General features: G+C 34.8%; 1 protein-coding gene across 2 annotated transcripts; it reads left to right on the top strand.

The window, feature by feature from the left end:
• Positions 1 to 14,022: 14,022 nt before the first annotated feature.
• LOC133791387 (acetolactate synthase small subunit 1, chloroplastic-like) lies at positions 14,023 to 17,667 on the top strand. 2 transcript variants are annotated; one of them, XM_062229322.1, is made up of 12 exons: positions 14,023 to 14,327; positions 14,424 to 14,628; positions 14,854 to 14,937; positions 15,025 to 15,093; positions 15,294 to 15,377; positions 15,497 to 15,649; positions 15,767 to 15,853; positions 16,165 to 16,269; positions 16,379 to 16,501; positions 16,757 to 16,909; positions 17,004 to 17,069; positions 17,287 to 17,667. In XM_062229322.1, the coding sequence occupies exons 1-12, from the start codon at positions 14,080 to 14,082 to the stop codon at positions 17,368 to 17,370; spliced, it is 1,461 nt and encodes a 486-aa protein (XP_062085306.1). In that variant the 5' UTR covers positions 14,023 to 14,079; the 3' UTR covers positions 17,371 to 17,667. The 2 variants fall into 2 exon arrangements, with proteins under 2 accessions (XP_062085306.1, XP_062085302.1); XM_062229318.1 differs by having other exon boundaries at positions 14,024 to 14,327; positions 14,415 to 14,628.
• The last annotated feature ends 3,247 nt before the right edge of the window (positions 17,668 to 20,914 follow it).

Genomic DNA, 20,914 nt, shown 5'->3' with positions numbered 1-20,914 from the left:
ATACCAGATTTTACGTGGCTCAAGTTATTAATTAACCATAGTCTACGAGTCAATTGTATTGAAGATGAAGAACTTTCAAAGCTCAAGTTCTCTTGATATTCTGGTAAGAATAGGCTCACTCTGAATGTTTTGTGATCCCTTTACACGTTGTTTCCTAGCCCTAATTATAGGAAGCTACGAAGATTCTCATTAATTGGAGCTGATTACAATTATTCCACTCTTCATGAGGTTAGTTTATGTAATGAAGATATTCTATATTTAAAATACTGGCGGGCCCATGCGTATTTCAGATAGGCACAATACAAGGAATTTTATTGGAAAAGTATCCCTGACAATGTTAAGAGGTAGTTGCACGTTCCCCTGTGTCAGGCAGTGTCATGAGACATCCTTTTTGCCGCTTGTACGGATTCGACAACACAATCTTTGTGGCAACTGGGTGCTAGACAACGGGATGTGGTCCAAAACACCTCTCTGGTTGACGCCTAGAAATTGTTATTTTCCTCCAAAGGAGATTCTTTAACACTTGGGAGATTTGGTCACAGCTTGAAAGACTTTTTGGAGAGTCACTTCCCGACTAGGTCCGTAGGAGGTAATGACCTTTGATGAGATACTCCTCAAGTATTGATGATGACGATGAAAAAACGGGACTTAAGCTCCCGTGGAGCCTTAAACTGTTGGGTTTTATGCCCATATAAACCCATTTCGAACATGTAACGCAATTTCATATTGTCAATAAAGTAGTAGACATCATTTAGTTTGACAACTGTGTTGCTTGCTTGTTTTATTATATGATTATTGAAATAATATAAAATTATAAAATTTTGAACATATAAACAGTTACAATTATAGTGACTAGGTCACAATGGATTATAGTTGTAATTATATGTTCAAAAGAACAAGTCCTAAGATTATATTAGTGCATTGGATTTTCACTGATTAGGCAATCTATGATATGATCTACTTATACATTCAGGGTGTGATGTCTTATCCAAGGCATTGACCGAGTAGATAAAATTGAATGTATTTGGTTACATCGGACTAGGACCGATATTGATTATTGATAGATAAATAAGCATCGTTATTATCGAATCTAATCAATGTCACAGCGTTGACCATTGGTCAAGTCGATCTTAATTCCGAGTGATAATATTCTGCTAATTATATTATTTAAATCTTTTGACTTGTTCGTTACCAGCTTACCCTACGGTCTAGCCCATACTTACATCTTGGAGATTTAGTAATGTAATTGAGTGGGAGTACTATTCATAGATATGAAATCTATAACTTGTGTATGAGAAGTGAAAAGATTATTTCCTTAATTGATTTGTTCAAAAGGTTAAATAATTGAGATCTCATTTCTGTGATTAAGTTCATGGAAATATCATTTATAAGGAACTTGGTAGGAGTTAAGGATAAAATACTGATGAGGGGTAAAATGACAATTTGCACCCAACTCGTTAGTAAGTCATCGATAGAGGATTGACTAATTGTAATGGCTATAACAATTGATAACGTATTTATGGTTTGAAAAATACATTATATGAATTCAAGAGTTCATTTCTGAGTCTATAGTGGGGTCACATGGAATTAATAAGGTAGTGAAATTATTTGTAAATAAATTCACGGCAACTTATTGGAGCTTGATTTCATGGATCCATGGTCCATGCATCACCTTTGAGTAAATCATCTAGAATGTCTCAATTAATTGATTTAATTATCAATTATGATTTTTGTAAAGTTGACTAGGTAAATTTTTGGAAAATTTTACAAAGATATGAGATTTAGAGAATAAAAGAGAATCTTTGGGCAAATTTATTAATATTGATAAATTGGTGTCAATATAAATAAATAATATCAAATTAAGTTACAAATTATAATTCATTATTTTGAATTAGGATTTAATGAATTAATTAAAAGATAAATAAATAAAAAGGTTTTGATTTACGCCCAATTGGGATTTAAATTCAAAACAAAGAGATTGAGCCCAAGTCCATTTGTGGCAGCCCAAAGCTTTTGTTTTTTGTTTATTATTTTTAATTAATTTAAATTTAAATAAAGATCATTAATTTGCCTATATAAGGAATATGATATCTAGGGTTTTCATAAGTTAGTCTCAGTTGATTCATTGGGTAAGTGAAAACCTGGACAACCTAATCCTTCTTGGCCACTCACTCTCTTCTTCTTCTCGTCTAGAACTCTATCTCATGTATTGAGAACCAGCCCACACTAGTTCTAGGTTGATCAAAGACTTGGTGAGGAAGATTGTGTTGCTGATCTAGCTAAATCTCTTGATAATACTCTGCTACAGAAATGAATCAAGAGTTAGAGAGATTGAAGGAATGAGTTGTTCCAATTCCGCTGCGTAATGTAAGTTTTTATACTTTATTATGTTTTGTAACAATTTCATAGGAGTATGTTTTAGGAATTTACATATTTGTTTGATAATATGTGAATACATGAAAATAAACAAAAACCCTGTAATATGAATTTCCAACATAAACAACATCTTAATTTACGCACGTGTCTAATGGTGACAGCACTAACAACATTTGGTAAGTCCCGATCACGTGTGGGTTTCTCCCATAATTCTCCGATGTGGCTTCTCCAGCGATCGTCGATGGACTTAGGAGGAGTATCGTGATTACCAAGATGTCATAGACTACTACCTGCCACCATCCGAAGAAGTGTTTGCCTCCTCGGGGCTTTGTACCCCTTGACGTCATGACCTATTTCCTTGCTTCATGCTTTTATCAGTATAAAACCAATACAACTCAAGAAATGGGTTTGTTGATGAGCTCTTTCGCTCATTCAGTGCTTCACCCCAGAGGATCTGTCATGTGTTGGGGCTTTTCGAGAAGTCCAATTGCTCCTGGAGTTTAGCTGTTAGGTTGGAATAGTCCTTCAAGGCCATCCCGAGCTCACGAGATCAGGTCCCCTCCTCCTCGAGAGTCGCCTGAAGCAGCTTCACCTCCTCTGCTGGCACAAGCTTCAAAACAACTAGCATGTTCGTGGCCCATTGGAGTTCATAGGATTTCTCTATCACTATGTTCCCCAGGCGCTAGACCATCAAAGCTTCCTGAAAACAGAAACAAAGTTAGTACATGCCACGAAGGACGAAGAACATAATTGGAAAAGTATAGATATTTACCTTTACCATCACCTACTGGCATGAAGAGATAAGACTGGCCTCATTGTCACCCCCTAGCTGGGTGTATCTCCTCGCGATTAAGTCATGCATTGTGGTACTTAACCTTTGGGAAACTCTGAAACTAATGGATCAATAAAAAGGCTAAGATTCTCAACAAATAGGCTCTCCAGTTGCACACATATGTTGGGAGGTTCCCTAGGCGTCTCTCGTGGAGGCTTCAGTTGGCGAATATACGCCCCTAGTTCATGGACCAAAGCTTCCCCCTTGTCCAGTCGAGTGTTGAAATTCTCGACCATTGCATTGTACTGCTTGAGAAATTTTCCCTTGTAGTGCTCGGGATATACGAGTAGATTGGGAGTGTCCTAAGCCTTCGGGACTCTAAGAGAAGGTGTGTTCCCAGAGGATACTCCTGTATTGGAGTATCTGTCACCTCCAGTGATGGAATGTCGAGTGTCGTCCCAAGCTCCTCGAGGGTAGTCACATCCTGTCGCTTTGGGGGCAAAGGAGATTTTGTTTCTTCTAGAGGCCTTTTGGCTCTTCCGGCCCCTAACAAAACCAAATCAGGATTTCAGGCCAAGTCGCTGAGCCTCATCTGGTCTACAAAAAGGAAGGGAAATGGGTTAATGCTTAACACAAACAAAAGGACCAAGTAAAAAACAATAAAAAAACATCCAAGAAAAATTGAACTTCTCGGGAAGCCCCACCACTTGATGGCTCCTCTGGGTGAAGCACTGAATGAGCAAAGGAGCTCATCAGCCGACCCATTTCTTGAGATGTATTGGTTTTTTACTAACAAAACCATGAAGCACGAAAAAGGTCACATCATTGAAGGGTACAAAGCCCCGAGGAGGTAAACACTTCTTTTGTATGGTGGAGGTAGCAGTATATTAAATCTTGGTAATCCTGATACTCCTCCCAAGTCCATTGACGATCGTTGGAGAAGCTGCATCAGAGAATTGTGGGAGAAACCCACACATGATCGAGACTTACCCCCTCATCAACTGACTTGGCATGAAATAAATGGATATGAGTTTTATCTTGTTTAGGAGGTCCAATTTCTTACTCTATCTCCTCATCGATCTCCTACGAGAGGCAAGCTTCATGGGCCACTTGAATCATCCGAAAAATTTATCGGTGCTCTTCGGCTAACTGTTGGGCATGCACGCGTCTAGCCAACATATCGATTTGCTCGGGGATTGAAAAAATAAGGAAATTTTTTCTAAAACATGAGTGTTCCCAGAGCAACGAAACTTCGCCAGAAACACCACCAAAGATTCAAGAACACAGCCAAATCGAGGCTGTAATTTTGGAAATTTCCATAAATGAAACCCAGAAAACACAATTCCAGTCAAAACGTAAACAAACCACTCATGGCTTGATTTTACACCAGAAAGGGCCAAAATAGCATAAAAAATATGGGATGACCCTAAATCATATCATGTTTATCATTATGAATAAAAAACCACGAATACAAAATTATCAAGAACAAAGTGGAAACAGTAAAGCTCATTGAAGAACACTTACTCGACAAGTATTGAAGATAGGTACGAAGATGAGTACACACACGAATGTATCTGGTTTCGTTAACTCAGGATATCGATATTCTCTCCAATTATCCAGATTCAGTGTGCGAAAATCTAGTGTCAGAAATGGGTTCTCTAGGAAATGAGAGGTTTTTCCTTGCTGAGAAAATGAGAAAGCTCTTGGCTGTAAAAGTAAAAGTAGGAAAAACGAAAGGGAATGTAGTTTTTTAATTTGGGAATCAAACGTGGGCAAAAAGTTACTTACTCCCCAATCGTGGATCACCTACGAGTATGTACTTGAGCGTAATCCAATGGTCACAAAAATTGAGGCACTGGCTATACTCGAAAGGTGAAAGGACGTCTCGAGTACGAAAAAGACCCCTCATTAAATAACATCGATTAGTGGTCCCAGCAATGGTGAATTGACACGTGGCACCCCTTTTTTGGAAACGTCAATGCTCAATAATACCAACAGTCACAACCCAAGAATAAATTCATGAGAAAACGACAACTATTTTTTCTAAGTCTTCACTATTCTCGAGGACAAGTGAAGACTTAGGGGGCAAATGTTGTCAATGCTTTTTGTTGTGAAATTTCAATGTATAAGTATACACAATCGTAAACAAGTAATAACAGTGATAATTTAAGATCGTTCCCACAATGAATGTTTACCAATTACCAAAAATCAATGTTTATTTCTATTTGGCTAATAAAACTTGGATTCAAGAATATCAAGAACAAAATAAAAAATTAATAAAATTAGCAATTAACAAATAAAATGAATTAATACAATGGATGTAAAACTAGGGCATATAATTTCATATTCTATCCACTCTAATATTTTATTAATACGATTTTTACTAATATTCTCCCTATTGTTATAGCGGATTAACAAAATCAATGTATATTCGTACTAGGATATATAAATCTCAACATATATATGCGAACTTTCTACGTCTCTATGATAAATTCAAACACATAGCAGATTTTAAGAATAGAAATCCTAAAAGTTACAAAAACCATACAAGTACTCTCGTCCAATATCAAAATTTTGGTTTATTCAATTGCAACATGATTAATACTCAATTATCAGATTTCAAATTAAAATTATATAGAACATGCAATAGATGACCAATCAATTACAAGCATTAAACACAAATTGAATAGATCACAATTACGAAGAAGAAATCATAATACTTGCATTGAATAATAATAAAGTATAAAAAAAATACATTAAAATCCTAGAAAATAAAATTAGTTCATATCAAAATCCATAACATCCATTGATTCATAAAATAACATAGAAAGAAGAAATTAAAGAAGAAAATAAGAAAATCTCTTGAAGAAATTCCCAATCTTGATCACCAAGTGCTTCAATATGTTTCTCTTGTTTTCCAGCTGCCAAAAGTACTTTGAATTATTCATAATTATGTTTTTATAGTAACCCTAGCAATTCTCTTTAAAAAGACCTTCTTGCCCCTATAAAAATGCCATTTTCTTGCTCTTTACGAAAATCGTACAGATCGTAGCCATGCAGTGCAACTTTATAGCCCTGGGGCGCTAATTCATACTTCCTAAAACTCTGTTTTCTGACTTCAATAGTGTTGCAATGCTATACAATAGTGCTAAAGTGCTAATTGTATAGAACAAGATTGAAACTCGCTTCAAACAACCTACAACGTTAATTGATTGTATTTTGTCCATAAATCTCTCGATATAACTCCAAATTAGACAATTAAAAAAGTTATGGAAATCTAAGAGAAATATCTACAAATTTCATTTCTAAGAGTTTTTCCAAAAAATGAAGAAGTCATGGTAAAAATGTAGCTTGAAGTTTTAGACTTGCGTTATAGAGCATAAACGACATGTGTTGAGCATCTTCATCATAGTATTTTCCACCCATAATGTCTTGAAACTCCACAATCAATACTAAATACATATTATTCATTGTATTTAACATGTTTCTTCTCATTTTACTCCATAGTATGTAATTGACCATTAAAACCTGAAACAAGAGGAAAACAAGCGTAAATGAGCACAAACTAATTAAAGTAAAAACACTTAAATGATATCTTAAATTACTCTCTAAAAATAACCTAGAGTCAAACTAACACTTTCGTCATTCGACACATGGAATAAATTAAGATGTTGTTTAAGGCCCCACGGGAGCATTAGTCCTGTTTTGTCATCATCATCACACACGATGAGTATCTCATCGAAGGTCGTTACCTCTTAAGGACCTAGTCGGGAAGTGACTCTCCAAAAGCCTCTCAAGTCATGATCAACTCATCCAAATGTTAGAGAACCTCATCTAGAGAAAAAGAACAATTATTAGGTGTTAGTCAGAGAGGTGCTCTGGACCACATATAACTGTTTGACACCCAGTGGACACAAAGATCATGTTGTCGATTCCGTACAAGCGGAAAAAGGATGTCTCACGATGCTGCCTGTAGCTACCCCCTAACACTGTCAAGGTGCTTTTCTGATAAAAAGAAATGGGCTAAACTTCCTTGTATTGGGCTCGCCCGAGATATGCTTGGGCCCACCAGTCTATTAACTATAGAATATCTCCATTTATATAATAGCTAACCTCATTAAGAGAAAAATAACTATAATCAGCTCCAATTAATGAGCTTAATCTTCTTAATTGCCTATAAATAGGGCTAGGGCACAACTTGTAAAGGGATCCCAAAATATTCAGAGTGAACCTATACGCTGTTTGAATATCACGAGAACTTGAGATTTGCAAGTTCTTCATCTTCAATACAAGTGACTCATGGACTAGGGTTAATTAATAACTTGAACCACGTAAAATATGGTGTTCTTCTTCTTCTTTCTTAAGCTTTCTTTTTAATTTGTAGGGGTGAAAGTAAAAACCGCCAAACTGTCACCGATCGCCAAATCGAGCATTTAAAAACCACAAATTCGGTTCAATGTCATCACTGAAGTTCACGGTCGATTTCAGTTTTGGTTTTTATTATATATAGAGTTAAAATATTTATTTGTTATTAAAGTAAAACCGAAAAAAAACTGCCAAAAATCGTTCATAACTATGGTCAGTTTCAGTCATTTTTTCATCATTGGTGGTCGGTTTCGGTGTGCCAAAAAAAATATTTGTAACCGACCAGTCGGTTACAAAGTCAGTAAAAACCAACCAAATTTCACCCATATTAATTTGATAGTTGACAAAAAAGCCAGTCAACAAGTTTCTTTGAATATATATATTTCTTAATATATTCATAAAATTTGAAATTTTTAAATAATATATTAAATCTAACTCTTATTTTTTCTAAAAAAAAATATTCATTTGTTATTTTTTAGTATTAAAATAAAAGAAAATAGAGTCTTTAAGAATTCATTTGTTTTCTCCCTAAAATCCAAATTTCAATAAAAGGATAAATTTAAGAGGTTTATTTATTAGATCTTTTGTAACTCTAAACTTAATAGACAATTTTCAATCCCTACAAATTTATGTAAACAACCTTAAAATTCTCATATTTTTCAAAAGATCTATTTTATAATATATTCTAAAAAAAATTAAAATTAAAAAGAAAAATAAATTATTTGCTACCAAACATACACTCATGGTCATAGTCATAACCTAATGGTACTACATCTCTCCTCACAAAGAGGAGGACCCAAGTTCAAATCCTCCTTCCCCACTATCAAAGAAATAATAATAAAAAATACACCTGAAATATATTGAATTTTAGATATATAATTAATAATAATATAAAAATTCTATGCTTTCTCTAAACCCTAAATCTCTCTAGGGTTTTTTCTTAAATTTATTTCTTCTTCTTTAGGTCAGGAATGTCGTTGCCAGCCTTGGATGTGTAGCTAGTCATGCCCTGGCCGAGAGAGGTTTTTTAATGGACTGCGGATCGTCATTGTCCACGGTGGGAGTGCAGATCAAACTTAGGTTGGGCTTGCACGATGGTTCTTCTTCGTCTCTGAGGCTCTATGACAACTTCTTCATTGATGGAGTTGTAGAGTTTGGTGGGACAAGGCTCAGAGCTAATGGTGGTGATGTTGTTGCAAGAGGTTCGTTGGGTTTCCGAGGTTTAGATTTATAGGGGTGATTGTAATGTTCCAAATTTTCTAATAAGGCTTGATGCTTTGATTAGTGTCCCAGGAGACAATAAATGATTTAATTCCATTATTATGTGAAATTAATTAAACATATGTGTGATTATTTGGTATACGTGACTTATACGATAATATGAATATATATATGCATGTGTTATGTGTATTAAATATGCATGTGTGCCCGTTCTTGTTAATAATGACATATTTGTAATTTTGGCCTGTTAAGAGTATCAATGTAATTATGTGTGTGTTATGATTGAGATCACATTATTATGTTGGTATATTTGCGATGTTTGGCTCGAGGCGGTCCAAGTGAGCGGATTAGCAGAATAGTCACAACAGGGTCAAATACCCGGCTCAGAGTGAGTCTAGGGGTATTTTGGGAACATAGTGCATATACGGGGTATTGGGTAACGAGTATTTATTTGGCGATTATTTGGGTATGTTGGGACTAATTGGGAATTTATAGGACTACTTGAGGATTAGCGGGAAACGTGGCAAAAGATGGATTTGCCCTTAGGGGCATTTGTTGAGTAAGGGGTAGCTTGGTCTTTTACCCAACTTAAGTGACTTAGTCACTTGGAACTTTTCAGAACAAAGGAAAATATTTAGGAACTCAGCTCATCGATTTCTCTTTCTCTGTATTTTCTCTTCTCCTCTTGATGCCTTGGTGAGTTTTGATCTTTGGGAAGGAAAAACTTGGAAATTTGTGGATTGAAGTTGGGATTGGAGTAGGAAACCGTTCAGGGTTGTAATTCATAGCTAAGGTAAGCTCTAAAACTTATTTTGATTAAGCTCTGGTCTAGTTTTTCTAGAAGTATTTTGAGTTTTAAACTCAAGGAATTAGGTTGGGCTTGTGATGAGGTTTTTGGTTTAGTTTTTGGGTATATGTACTGCTCTAGAGGTATTAAAGATGTTTTGAGACTGACTTAGGAACTTGGTGCCACTTTGGGGTAAATTTTGGTGGGTTTAGCTCAGGGAAAATGCTAGGGAATTTCTGGGTTTCGGGTTCGAGTCGCGGCACTGTTCTTCATGCGTCGCAGCCCGTGTGCCTGAAATGGCTTGGGCGATTTCTGAAATCACCTAAGCATCGCAGCGCTAGTTGGGGTGCGCCGCGACCCGTGTCTCCCAGGAGAGAGCCCCGAGCTCTCTCACTTCTAGCGCGTCGCGACCCTATGGGCCGAGCCGCGACTCTAATGGAGAAAAATAGCCAAAGCAGGTTTTTAAGCTCGGGAACTCAACTTAAGGGCTCCGGAAGGATTCTACTACTCGGTTTAGTATAATTCGAGGTTCCGGAGGCTAATATATTATTCTGAAGCTTTTAATTGGTTTAGGTTTTGATGGTTATTCGTTATTACATTGTGACTAGGTTATACCACTAAGGCTTGGGATTAGGGATCATACTTGGGATCGCCTTATACTGTCAGCTCGAGACTCAAGGTAAGAAAACGATTTGTGCACATAGAGCAGGGCATGGCCCGACTATATGTGCTTGTATTGTGCTTAGTGTTATGTGTAAATGTTTGTAACTATTATGTCATATATGTATGTTGTGACTGAGCGGCAAGGGCCGGGATTGGCAAGGGCCGGAATCGACAATAAGCATGCCGAATGCAGGCCGCCATGCCATGGCCACCTAAGGGTGTTGTACTCACCCGCTCGATTAGGACCGTGAACTTGGTGCTTGGTAACACAACTTGATCGGCTTAGGCCGCTGTTGTGAATTGTGATGGATGCATGTGAATTGTCTTTTGTGTTTGTTTAGTTAAGCACTTATTGAAATAAATTGTTATATGCTATGTTGGTGAAGTTTTCTTGCTGGGCCTTGGCTCACGGGGGCTCTATGGTGTAGGTAAGGGCAAGGGGAAGGACGACCAAGCATGAGTTGGAGGGCATGGAACGGTGCGTACATGTTTGGCCTACTTGGCTGCCACAGCTGGGGTAGTGTTGAGGAACACAGTGTAAATGTCTGATTTTATCACCTTGGTCGACTGTATAATGACTTTTGAGTTGTAAATATGTCTTAAACAACATTTTCGGATCCCACTATAACTTTTCAATGATCTTAATGAATGTTTAAACCTTTTTATGAAAATTTTATTAAATAAGTCTTTACTTTAATTTAATAATATTTTTGGGTCTAACACCTCGATTAGCGAGTTAAATACACATTTTAAAACCACATGGTAACGACTCTAGGGTAATAGGGCATTACAATGATGCTTTGTCTCGAAGGTGTACGACCTTGTGGATTGGGGTTCCATTTTGGCTTGGGTCATCAGATTTTGGATTTGGGGTTGGGGGTTCCGATTTGTGGTTGAGATTCCTATCGAGGATTTATGGCTTATACTTTATTAAATCAACAATTAATAATGAGAATAGTACAATATTTCAAACCCTAGAGGCTAATCAAGAACAATATTCATAGTATGAATGCAATTATGATATTACTCCACTATAAATTCAGAATTGCACTCTTTATGTTATAGATATATTTTTACATAAATCTTATCTTTAGTCGTCCATTGATATAACCATATTTCAATAGTTCAACCCTCTAGTTAATTAGTCCATAAATTAGAATGGAAGAATTAACATTTTACATTTCTAATTTACTTCTTATTCCTTAAGTACCATTAATTCACTAGTGAATAATTAATCTATAATCTAATTATAGATTTGAGCTCAAAATCATTCAGTTCAAGAATTAACCCTTAAGGGAACTAATATACGACCCGTTAGGAAAGATTAGATTCTGTATTGTTGATACATGTTCCCAGCCATCCATGATATTAAATCTCCAAAACAAAAGTCATTAGCCTCATTCTTTGAAGAGACCTTAACGAATGAATCAAAAGATTTAATAAACATGAACAGGAGTTCATGAACACTCAGGATTTCGGTTGATCTATAAATGATCATCAGTTATGATATGAATTACAAGTCTTTATTGTTAAATGGTTTTTGGATAAAGACTTTAATTCATATTGGTCCATGTCATATATAATCATATTATATAAAACACCTTTACCGAGATGTCTTACCACATCAATAATCCGAATCTAAATTATTTGTATCATTATGATACTCAGTAAACCGTACTTACAACTCCAATTAAAGAATTCCATAACTTTAATTTATTGTTGTTGACTATTTTTATTCATTCATGTGATCTTAATTCTCTCGTACTAATACAAGATCACATCCTCAATAATGAATATGGAATTTTTCTGATATTTACAAAATTATTCAAACAATAATTTAACAATCTAAATATATCAATAATAATAAACTATTGTATTTATTTATTCACAGAAAAAAAATATCATTTACATCCTTTTAGGACACACTCCTAACAGAGCATTCACTCGTGTTAGTACTACCCTTTCAAAGCAGGGCATTGCGGGCTGATTTTTATTTTATTTCTACTGTTAGTTCTATTTCTATTTTAGTTTAGTGAATAATGTCCCCCTATTTTGGGTGTTGTCAACCACTATATTTGGTGGTGTTTTTGTACCATTCATCTTTGATGGTATGGTGGTTCCGATATTTTGTCATAATGGTTGGAGATCTTTTGTGATCCATGTCACCTGAGTTTCTGATAGGGAAATCTATTTACTCATTTTATTGACAAAGTGTTGACTTTAAAATGTATTTATACTCGAGATGAGTCCGCGTCTATGCTGGTGGAAGTGAATTAGTGATTGTAATATCTTTGGATAATTGAAGGTTTGACTTTTAATTTATCAGCTATTCCTTTCTTTCAATATATATATATATATATATAGAAGAGAATTTTTCTATAGGGGCTTCACTTTTAAGCCCTATCGGTTGGACTTTTAGTGTTTCTCGGCCCGTGAACAGTTTTTGGCGCGATTTTTTTCACGACCATGTAAATTGTAGCTATTTAGAGCATCCTACAAAATTTCAGAAAATTTCGAATAGTTTACAGTACCGAAAACTAGGTTCAAACATGTTGATTTTCACGCGCATAAAAAAAATTAGTCACACGTGCAACATGTTTGAACCTAGTTTTTGGTATTGTAAACTATTCAGAATTTTCTGAAAAATTTGCAAGATGCTCTAAATAGCTACAATATACACGGTCATAAAAAATAATCGCGCCAAAAACTATTCACGGGTCGAAAACATGGAGAGCCCTACCGGTAGGGCTTAAAGTAAAGCCCCTATAAGAGAATTTCCCTATATATATACTAGATACAAAAAAAGTACAATGTACATTTTTACTTAATTTTATTTATATAATTTATTAAATTTATATTATTATCGTATAAATTTTAAATAAATAAACAATATTATATATAAAAGAATTTTTAGTAGGAGAGGGCATGTGCTTTGAGATAGCTAATCCTTCTTGCGAGGAACTTTTTTTTTTTTTTTTTTTTCTGATTTCTGTCCAATCCAGCTCGGACCACTACATTTGTTTCCAGATGTAGATTGAGCATTTTGTTGATGACATAAAAATGAAAAATAAACCAAAACACTATTTATGATTTTTTAAAATATATATGATAGCTTTTTTAAACATAAATAATCATTTTTTTTAATAAAAATTAAGATTATGTATTATATATTATTATAATGATATTTTATAATATTTAAATTTATATTAATATGAGTATTAAATATCTAATTTTGTATTAAATATTATAATAATAATGTTATTATTTTCTAATATTTAAATTTATATTAATATAATTAGTAAAAAATTAGGATTATATATTATTATCGTAATAATATTTTATAACATTTAAATTTATATTAATATCTAGTTTGTATTATATATTATTATAATAATGATATTTTATAATATTTGAATTTAAATTTAAATTTATATAATTATTATATATATTTTATGTTAAATATTTTTATAATAATGATATTTTATAATATTTGAATTTATATTAATATAATTAATAAATATTTATTTTAAATTAGTTTTAAAAATTTATTCTGATAAATATTTAGAAAATTTCGGTAAAATTAAAAAAAAAAAAATCATTAAAATAAAAAAAATTCTTTATCTACATACTTTTTATGTAGAAGAGATATATTAAATTTTTACCAAACACATACTATAGGGAAACCACGCAATATAATCAAAAGAAATATTTTTAAAAAAGCCGTAGAAAAAATATTTATATACAAAATAGCAAAAAAATAAAAATACATATACCATTATTTTTTTTAATTTGTTTTTCAATATTATATATTTGTAAATTTCAGAAGTGTAGAGTACTAAAACTGCAAAAGTGTACCATTTCAGTTGAAGTGTCAACTCCTCCTCTTCTCTTCTTCATGGCGGCTATATCGGTGTCAGTGTCAGGCTCAGCCTCAACCTTTCACAATCCCAGACCTTCTTTATCGGAACATCTTCTCGCGCAACCGAAAAGCGTGGCCTTCTCTTCTTCCGCCACTTTCCATGGCCACCACCACGACCACCGCAGACCCACCTTCTCTGCAAGAACCATCGACCGCAACATTGCCGATGCCGCTTTACCTGTCAATGGATCTCTTCCTTCGACTGTCACAACAACCCCATCAAAGTAAGACTATCGTTGCTATCTATATGGTATCTATTATCTAATCTAGATTGGGATCATTTTCGTTGATTTCGATTTTTTCTTGCCCAGGGTGAGAAGGCATACAATATCGGTGTTCGTTGGGGATGAAAGTGGAATGATTAACAGGATTGCGGGGGTGTTTGCAAGGAGAGGATACAACATAGAGTCCCTGGCAGTTGGTCTGAACAAAGACCGGGCACTCTTCACTATTGTTGTCTCTGGCACTGAAAGGATCTTGCAACAAGTCATTGAACAGCTTAACAAGCTTGTCAATGTCTTGAAGGTTCTACTTCTGTTCTATATTCTGATACCCCTAATGCATTACTAACTTTTTAAAACAAATTGTTACTCAATTCATTCGATTTGGAGTTTGGACTGCTCACTTTCAAGATATATGTATGTGTTTGTATCTATCTATCTATCTATCTATCTATCTATCTATCTATCTATCTATATATATATATATATATTTATATAACCATGTCAATTATGATACTTTGATGAACAGGTTGACGATATTTCTAATGAGCCTCAGGTGGAACGTGAGCTTATGCTTATTAAAGTCAGTGCTGAACCATCCTACCGTGCTGAGGTACTTCAAATTTGGCTATTAAACGCTGAGAATATTTCTAGTGATTTTGAACTGAGTTGAAGTTTTTTGGGTTTTTAAAATTTTCAGATTATGTGGTTAGTGGACACATTCAGAGCAAAAATTGTGGATATTTCTGAACACTCCTTAACTATTGAGGTAATGATCAGGATACCAAGGATACTTCTTCATTGTAGGATTTCCCAAATTGATTTTCTTAAATTAACATTAACACTAGCCAATTATCATGACTTGGGATAATTTATGACATTTCATGATGAAATTGAATCAAGCTGTTGACTGTGTATAAAAGTTCACTTTTAATTACAGTTATGGTATTATTTTCTTACGATCCCCAGGTGACTGGAGATCCAGGAAAGATGGTTGCATTGCAAAGAAATTTAAGCAAGTTTGGAATCAAAGAAGTTGCCAGAACTGGAAAGGTTTGGAAGTATAAACGTTTATAAAGTACTTAATAATGTCTTTAAGTTACTTCTTAATAGTTGTGAAAAATCATAACTGAAACTGGATTTCTTAATATCTGAAACTGTTTTATTAACAGATTGCCTTGAGGAGGGAAAAGTTGGGCGAATCAGCTCCATTTTGGCGATACTCAGCAGCTTCATATCCAGATCTTGAAGGAACAACACCTGTTGATGCTCTTGCAGCAGTTGAAAGTAGATCAGTCAAAAGTGAACCTGACAAGTCTCTTGGGGTATGCAATAGTGGTTAATAATAGTTAATATGAAATGCCTTTTTTCTTCGTTTATTTTTTTACTTCCTCTCTCTCCAATAGATTTGTTATCTCATCTATATCTCTTTGTTCATAAAGGGTGATGTTTATCCTGTGGAGCCATCTGATATCTCTACGTTCAATCAAGTTCTTGATGCTCACTGGGGTGTTCTCAATGATGAAGATGTAAGAATTATCTCCAGCATTGCTATAGGGTACTTATAAAAAGAAATGTATAATCTGCAGTCACGATTCATTAGTAATTATCACTATTATAAAGTGATTTTGATTCTTAATTGAAGGAATAATGAACCTAGGAATATGCTGTTGTTTTGTTATCCACATACACAATGTCCCTAACTAACTTCTAAGCATTTATTTTTCCTGTGTGTGAAAATTTTACCATGTCAGAGGAGAGTTGCTTGGTCAATCTGCTATACATGATACATTCACGGTTTTATTTTTAAAGAGGAATTGTGATCTCTTATTAATTTCAGACAAGCGGTTTTCGATCACATACTCTGTCCATGCTTGTCAATGATGTTCCCGGAGTTCTTTACATTGTTACTGGGGTTTTTGCTCGAAGAGGCTATAACATTCAGGTAGCCTGTTTTGGCTCTGTAGAGTCTGTATATATGCTACTTGCTTCATGTTTCTTCTATTTTTCTCACATTTGCTCATTCCAATACCTTGACACTTATTTTCAATCAGAGTTTAGCTGTTGGCCATGCAGAAAGTGAGGGCCTTTCTCGAATTACAACTGTTGTTCCTGGTACAGATGAATCAATTTCTAAGTTAGTGCAGCAGCTTTATAAGCTTGTTGATCTTCATGAGGTAAGAATTCTTGGCTTTACGAAAGATTGCTTCAGTTCCTATGAGTAAGCATATCTGTACAAGTTAGTTTCTATAATTTAATATAGGGTTTTTAGCATGGTTGCTCCTTAAATTTATCAGGATTAGCAAAATGGTCTTTGAATTTTTCCTTTTGTGTTGCTGTTATTGTTCTTCGTGTAGCTGAAAAACTTTATGGTTGACAGTAGTGTTTAGCAGGGGCCACCGATTAATTAATGAGTTGCAAATTTCCTTCAGGTCCAGGATCTTACCCACCTGCCGTTTGCTGAAAGGGAGTTAGTGTTGATAAAGGTGGCAGTGAATGCTGTTGCACGGAGAGATGTCCTTGACATTGCTAACATATTCAGGGCTAAAGCTGTTGATGTTTCTGATCATACAATAACCCTTGAGGTGATTCTACCCTTATGTGATTTCTAGTTTAATCATAGTTCATCCAAAATGTCCTATTACGGCTGATTTCTTGTTTCAAAAAAAAAAAATTCAGCTTACGGGAGATTTGGACAAGATGGTTGCACTACAAAGACTGTTAGAGCCCTATGGCATCTGTGAGGTTTGTCTTGCAATTTCATTAATCAGATTTGAGAATATGTTAGTTTAGATGATTTACAGAGTGGGCATTCACGACCTTGTTTGTTTTATCTAGCTTCTAACTTAGAATGGTTGGAGTTTTTTATTTTATAGAAATTTACTGTTTGATTTCATTGGCTTGACAATATTCAATAATTTGTTTTTTCATCATTTTGTGATGACGTTAATGCCTCTTCCAGGTGGCACGAACTGGACGAATTGCACTGGTGCGCGAGTCGGGTGTAGACTCTAAATATCTCCGGGGCTTTTCTTATCCTGTATAATCTGCCAGAGCTGAGAGTTGTGATGATGGTGGAAAAGCATGAGAGCCCGACATCTGAGAATGCAGACAAATTTGTTTGCTGTGCTAATGTGTTAGTTGACTAAAATTGGTCACAGGGAGAGCGATGTCAGTTGTAAAGCTCTTGTATGCTTGTAAATTTTGGCTAATGTTTTTATCGAGTTAGTTACCCAGTTTGTTTTCATTGGTATAGGAACAATTACATTATTTTTTTTCTCTTTTACTTGTAGTAATTTTACCGTTGTCTTTGCAATAGAGGAAATTGTATGCTTTAATGTTAGTGTATTCTATAACTTGTTTGTTATTTAAAGGTCGAGATGCTGTTGTGTTTAAATTATGTGCTGTGGTCAAGAATGGTTAGTATTTTTCAAGGGTGATTAAAAGTTCTTTCACAGCATATGTTCTAAATGAAAAATACATCATTTAGTTCAACAACAATGAAAGTCTGATTAGCTATTTCTAAGTAAAAAATTACACAATCATTTTTACTTCCACCAAAATTTCTCTTGCCACCATATTTTGAGGTAAAACAAATCCACTAACAAATATTTAGAGTTATTACAAAAATTTATAGTGGCAGCAATTCAAAATTCCCATTTGAATTGAACCAATAATTAACTCTATATTTTTAATGAAAATTTTCTAACCAACTCTATGTTTGTTGGACTCCCTCAAGCTCCCCTTGAAAATCTGCTTGAACCAAAAATCAAAGAAGGAAAGGTAAAAACTTCTTCAATACACTAAGGGCAATGAACAAGGAAAAGCAGTAACTGTTTCAAACTTTTTGCAAAAATGTTTCTTGGAAATTAATTTTTAGCTGCTAAAAAAGGTGATAAATGACACTCACAAAATCACTTGTGTTAAATAAAAAATGACTTGTACATAAAAGTGAGCTCCCATAACAAAGTGCATTTACTATAGACTAGTTAAAATTAAATTATATACAAATTAAATCTATGTCTAAAATCAACATTTTCTTGATGGTAAATCATAACTCACAATTATTACATGTATACTTCTACAATTTATAATCTATCCATATATTTATATAAAGGAAAGCCCAAAAAGATGATGTGGCCCTCTTAAATCTCTCCAAACCACTTTATCGATTTTCTATTTTTTTCACATTTAGTTTCTTTTCTTTTTAAATTTATGATTATTAATTAATTAGAAAAAGATTTTAAATATTTATGATAATTAATTACTATTAACTCTATTTTATTTTATCTTAGTTTCTAAATATCTATCTATATACTAGGTACAAGTAACGTCCAATACACATTTGTTTTGTTTTGTTTATAAAATTTATTAACATTTTATAAAATTTGTATCATTGTCATATAAATTTAAAATAAATAAATAATATTATATATAAAAGAATGACATAAACATATTAAATGAAAAATTAAATCAAAACATTATTTATGATTTTTTTTAAAAATATATATAATATGATAACTTTTTTAAACATAAATGATAATTTTTTTCAATAAAATTAAGATTATGTACTATATATTATTATAATGATATTTTATAAAATTTAAATATATAATAATATAAATATTAAATATTTAGTTTTGTATTAAATATTATTATTGTTGACTACATTTTTCGCTATCAACCTTAAAACGAGAAATCAAAGAAATAAATAACACAAACACAAAGGTTTTTACGTGGTTCAGGCTATAAAAGAGCCATAGTCCACGAATTTATGGTATTAAGAGGATTGGAAGCTTGTTGTGGCAAGTCCAATGGTGTATTCTTAGACAGCGTTTAGATTGCTCTGAGTACAAGGTGTTTTCTCTCTAAAAAAAACATAATCCTTTACAATGAAACTCCCAGCCCTATTTATAGAGGATGGGGTCATTAATACTAATCATCAGTAATTAATACATATTCTTCCCATTATTGGGGGATTAATACAAATTCAATGCATTGTATTGCATTGAATAGAGACCACGACCCAAGCGAGATTCGCGGGGCCCACTGCAGAAATGTACCTACTTTATGGGGAACATGCCCCAAGTACTGTTAGGGCGTTCTGTAAATATCTCCATGTCAGACGACGTAGTGAGAGTGCGAATTGTCGAATCTTACACTCGACAACACTATGGACGAATCACCAAAAAGGTTGTCAGATGATCCTCTGGCATTGAAAACCCGCATTGGCTGACACCTGGCGCCTATCTTTGGTCTGAAAACCAGAACCTTGGACTTGGGGGACGACTGAGGGAGAACTAATGTCGTAGTTGCTTCACCAGGAGAACCCCCAACTCCGAGGGCAACCCTCGGGGGGTAATCTACCATTAGGGCACCCACGGTTTACCACCTAGCAAAGACAAATGACCTCAACTGGAAGGATCCTCGTTCTGAAGAGAGGCATCGGGGGATAACATATCCCGAAGATGTCTACGAGCGTTCGAGCCAGTCACTGTGAGTTGCCACGTGTTGGGAGGTGAAAATACGGACAATATTTTCCCCCGAAGTCTCTACTCGCCCTCGGGAAGTGGAGACTTAAATTAGGAGGAGTGGTTTGAAAAAACAGAGGGAAAAACGTTTAGGCTTTCCTTTGACATTACTCTGAAAAGTAAACCCATGTGTCAATGCCCTATTACTGAGCCTGTTAATCTGCACATTTAATAAGGGGTCAAATCCACGATCCCAAACGTCCACTCTGTACCCGAGGTGTCTTTTCCCAATGAAACAATGATTACGATCCCCACCTTTTTGAACCTTGACTGTCGGATCACCCTCATGATCTCATCAAGGTAAGCAAGCCGATGGTCGTGGGGAGATGGCTTCCCCCTTAAGCCTTACTGGGTATAGAACCCAGAAAAATCCATCTTCAGTCTCACACTAGCCACATGAAAATCAAAAACCCTCACAGAAACCTCTCTTCTCTCTCGCTCTTATCTTTAACCATTTTTTCCCGAAGCTTTGGAAGATTGGTGTGAGTCGTCATATTTCTGGGCAGACGGCAGGCGTTAATTCAAAGTCAGGATTCACCTTAGCATTTACTTGCGTTTCATCTTGAGTAAGTGCCCTTGACCTGTCTTTTTTTTTTTCTTGTTTTTGTGTATGCTTGAGGGTTTTTGATATATGTTTAGGAATGCCAATGGTATGGTATTTAAGAGTTTGTTTCTAGTTTTCACGAGTCACTTTAGGCACATATCGATAGTAGGGATGTTCAAAATGGCCCTCAATTTTTTTTTATCTCACTTCTGCGTTTCTGGGCCTGTGACCGAAATCTGGGGAATTCCCAGATTCCGATAGGTTCATCTCCTCCAGTCTGTCTTTAGGTGTTGAGGATACCCGTATTTCCAAAATCTTCCTCTTCTCCCCGAGCAGTATCCTTATAGTCATCTGTGTTTTGGCCATCCTTCCTTCGGTCAGAATACTAATTGCTTAGTTTTTCTCTTAGATGTCCGAGGAACTCCGAAAACTACACGAACACAGATTCTACCTCTTTGGCCAGGAGATTTCCGACATGGCCCTTGAACAAAGCGCTTCCGGGGACAACACGAGGG

This window comes from Humulus lupulus, chromosome 1, assembly GCF_963169125.1.
Source record: "Humulus lupulus chromosome 1, drHumLupu1.1, whole genome shotgun sequence".
Classification (NCBI taxonomy): Eukaryota; Viridiplantae; Streptophyta; class Magnoliopsida; order Rosales; family Cannabaceae; genus Humulus; species Humulus lupulus.
This window is presented reverse-complemented; position numbering and strand designations above follow the sequence as displayed.

Coding starts and splice junctions, on each gene's coding strand:
- LOC133791387 (XM_062229318.1), top strand. CDS start 14,080: ATGGCGGCTATATCGGTGTCAGTGTCAGGCTCAGCCTCAACCTTTCAC. Junction 14,938..15,024: donor AACCATCCTACCGTGCTGAG/GTACTTCAAATT, acceptor TAAAATTTTCAG/ATTATGTGGTTAGTGGACAC. Junction 16,502..16,756: donor AGCTTGTTGATCTTCATGAG/GTAAGAATTCTT, acceptor AATTTCCTTCAG/GTCCAGGATCTTACCCACCT.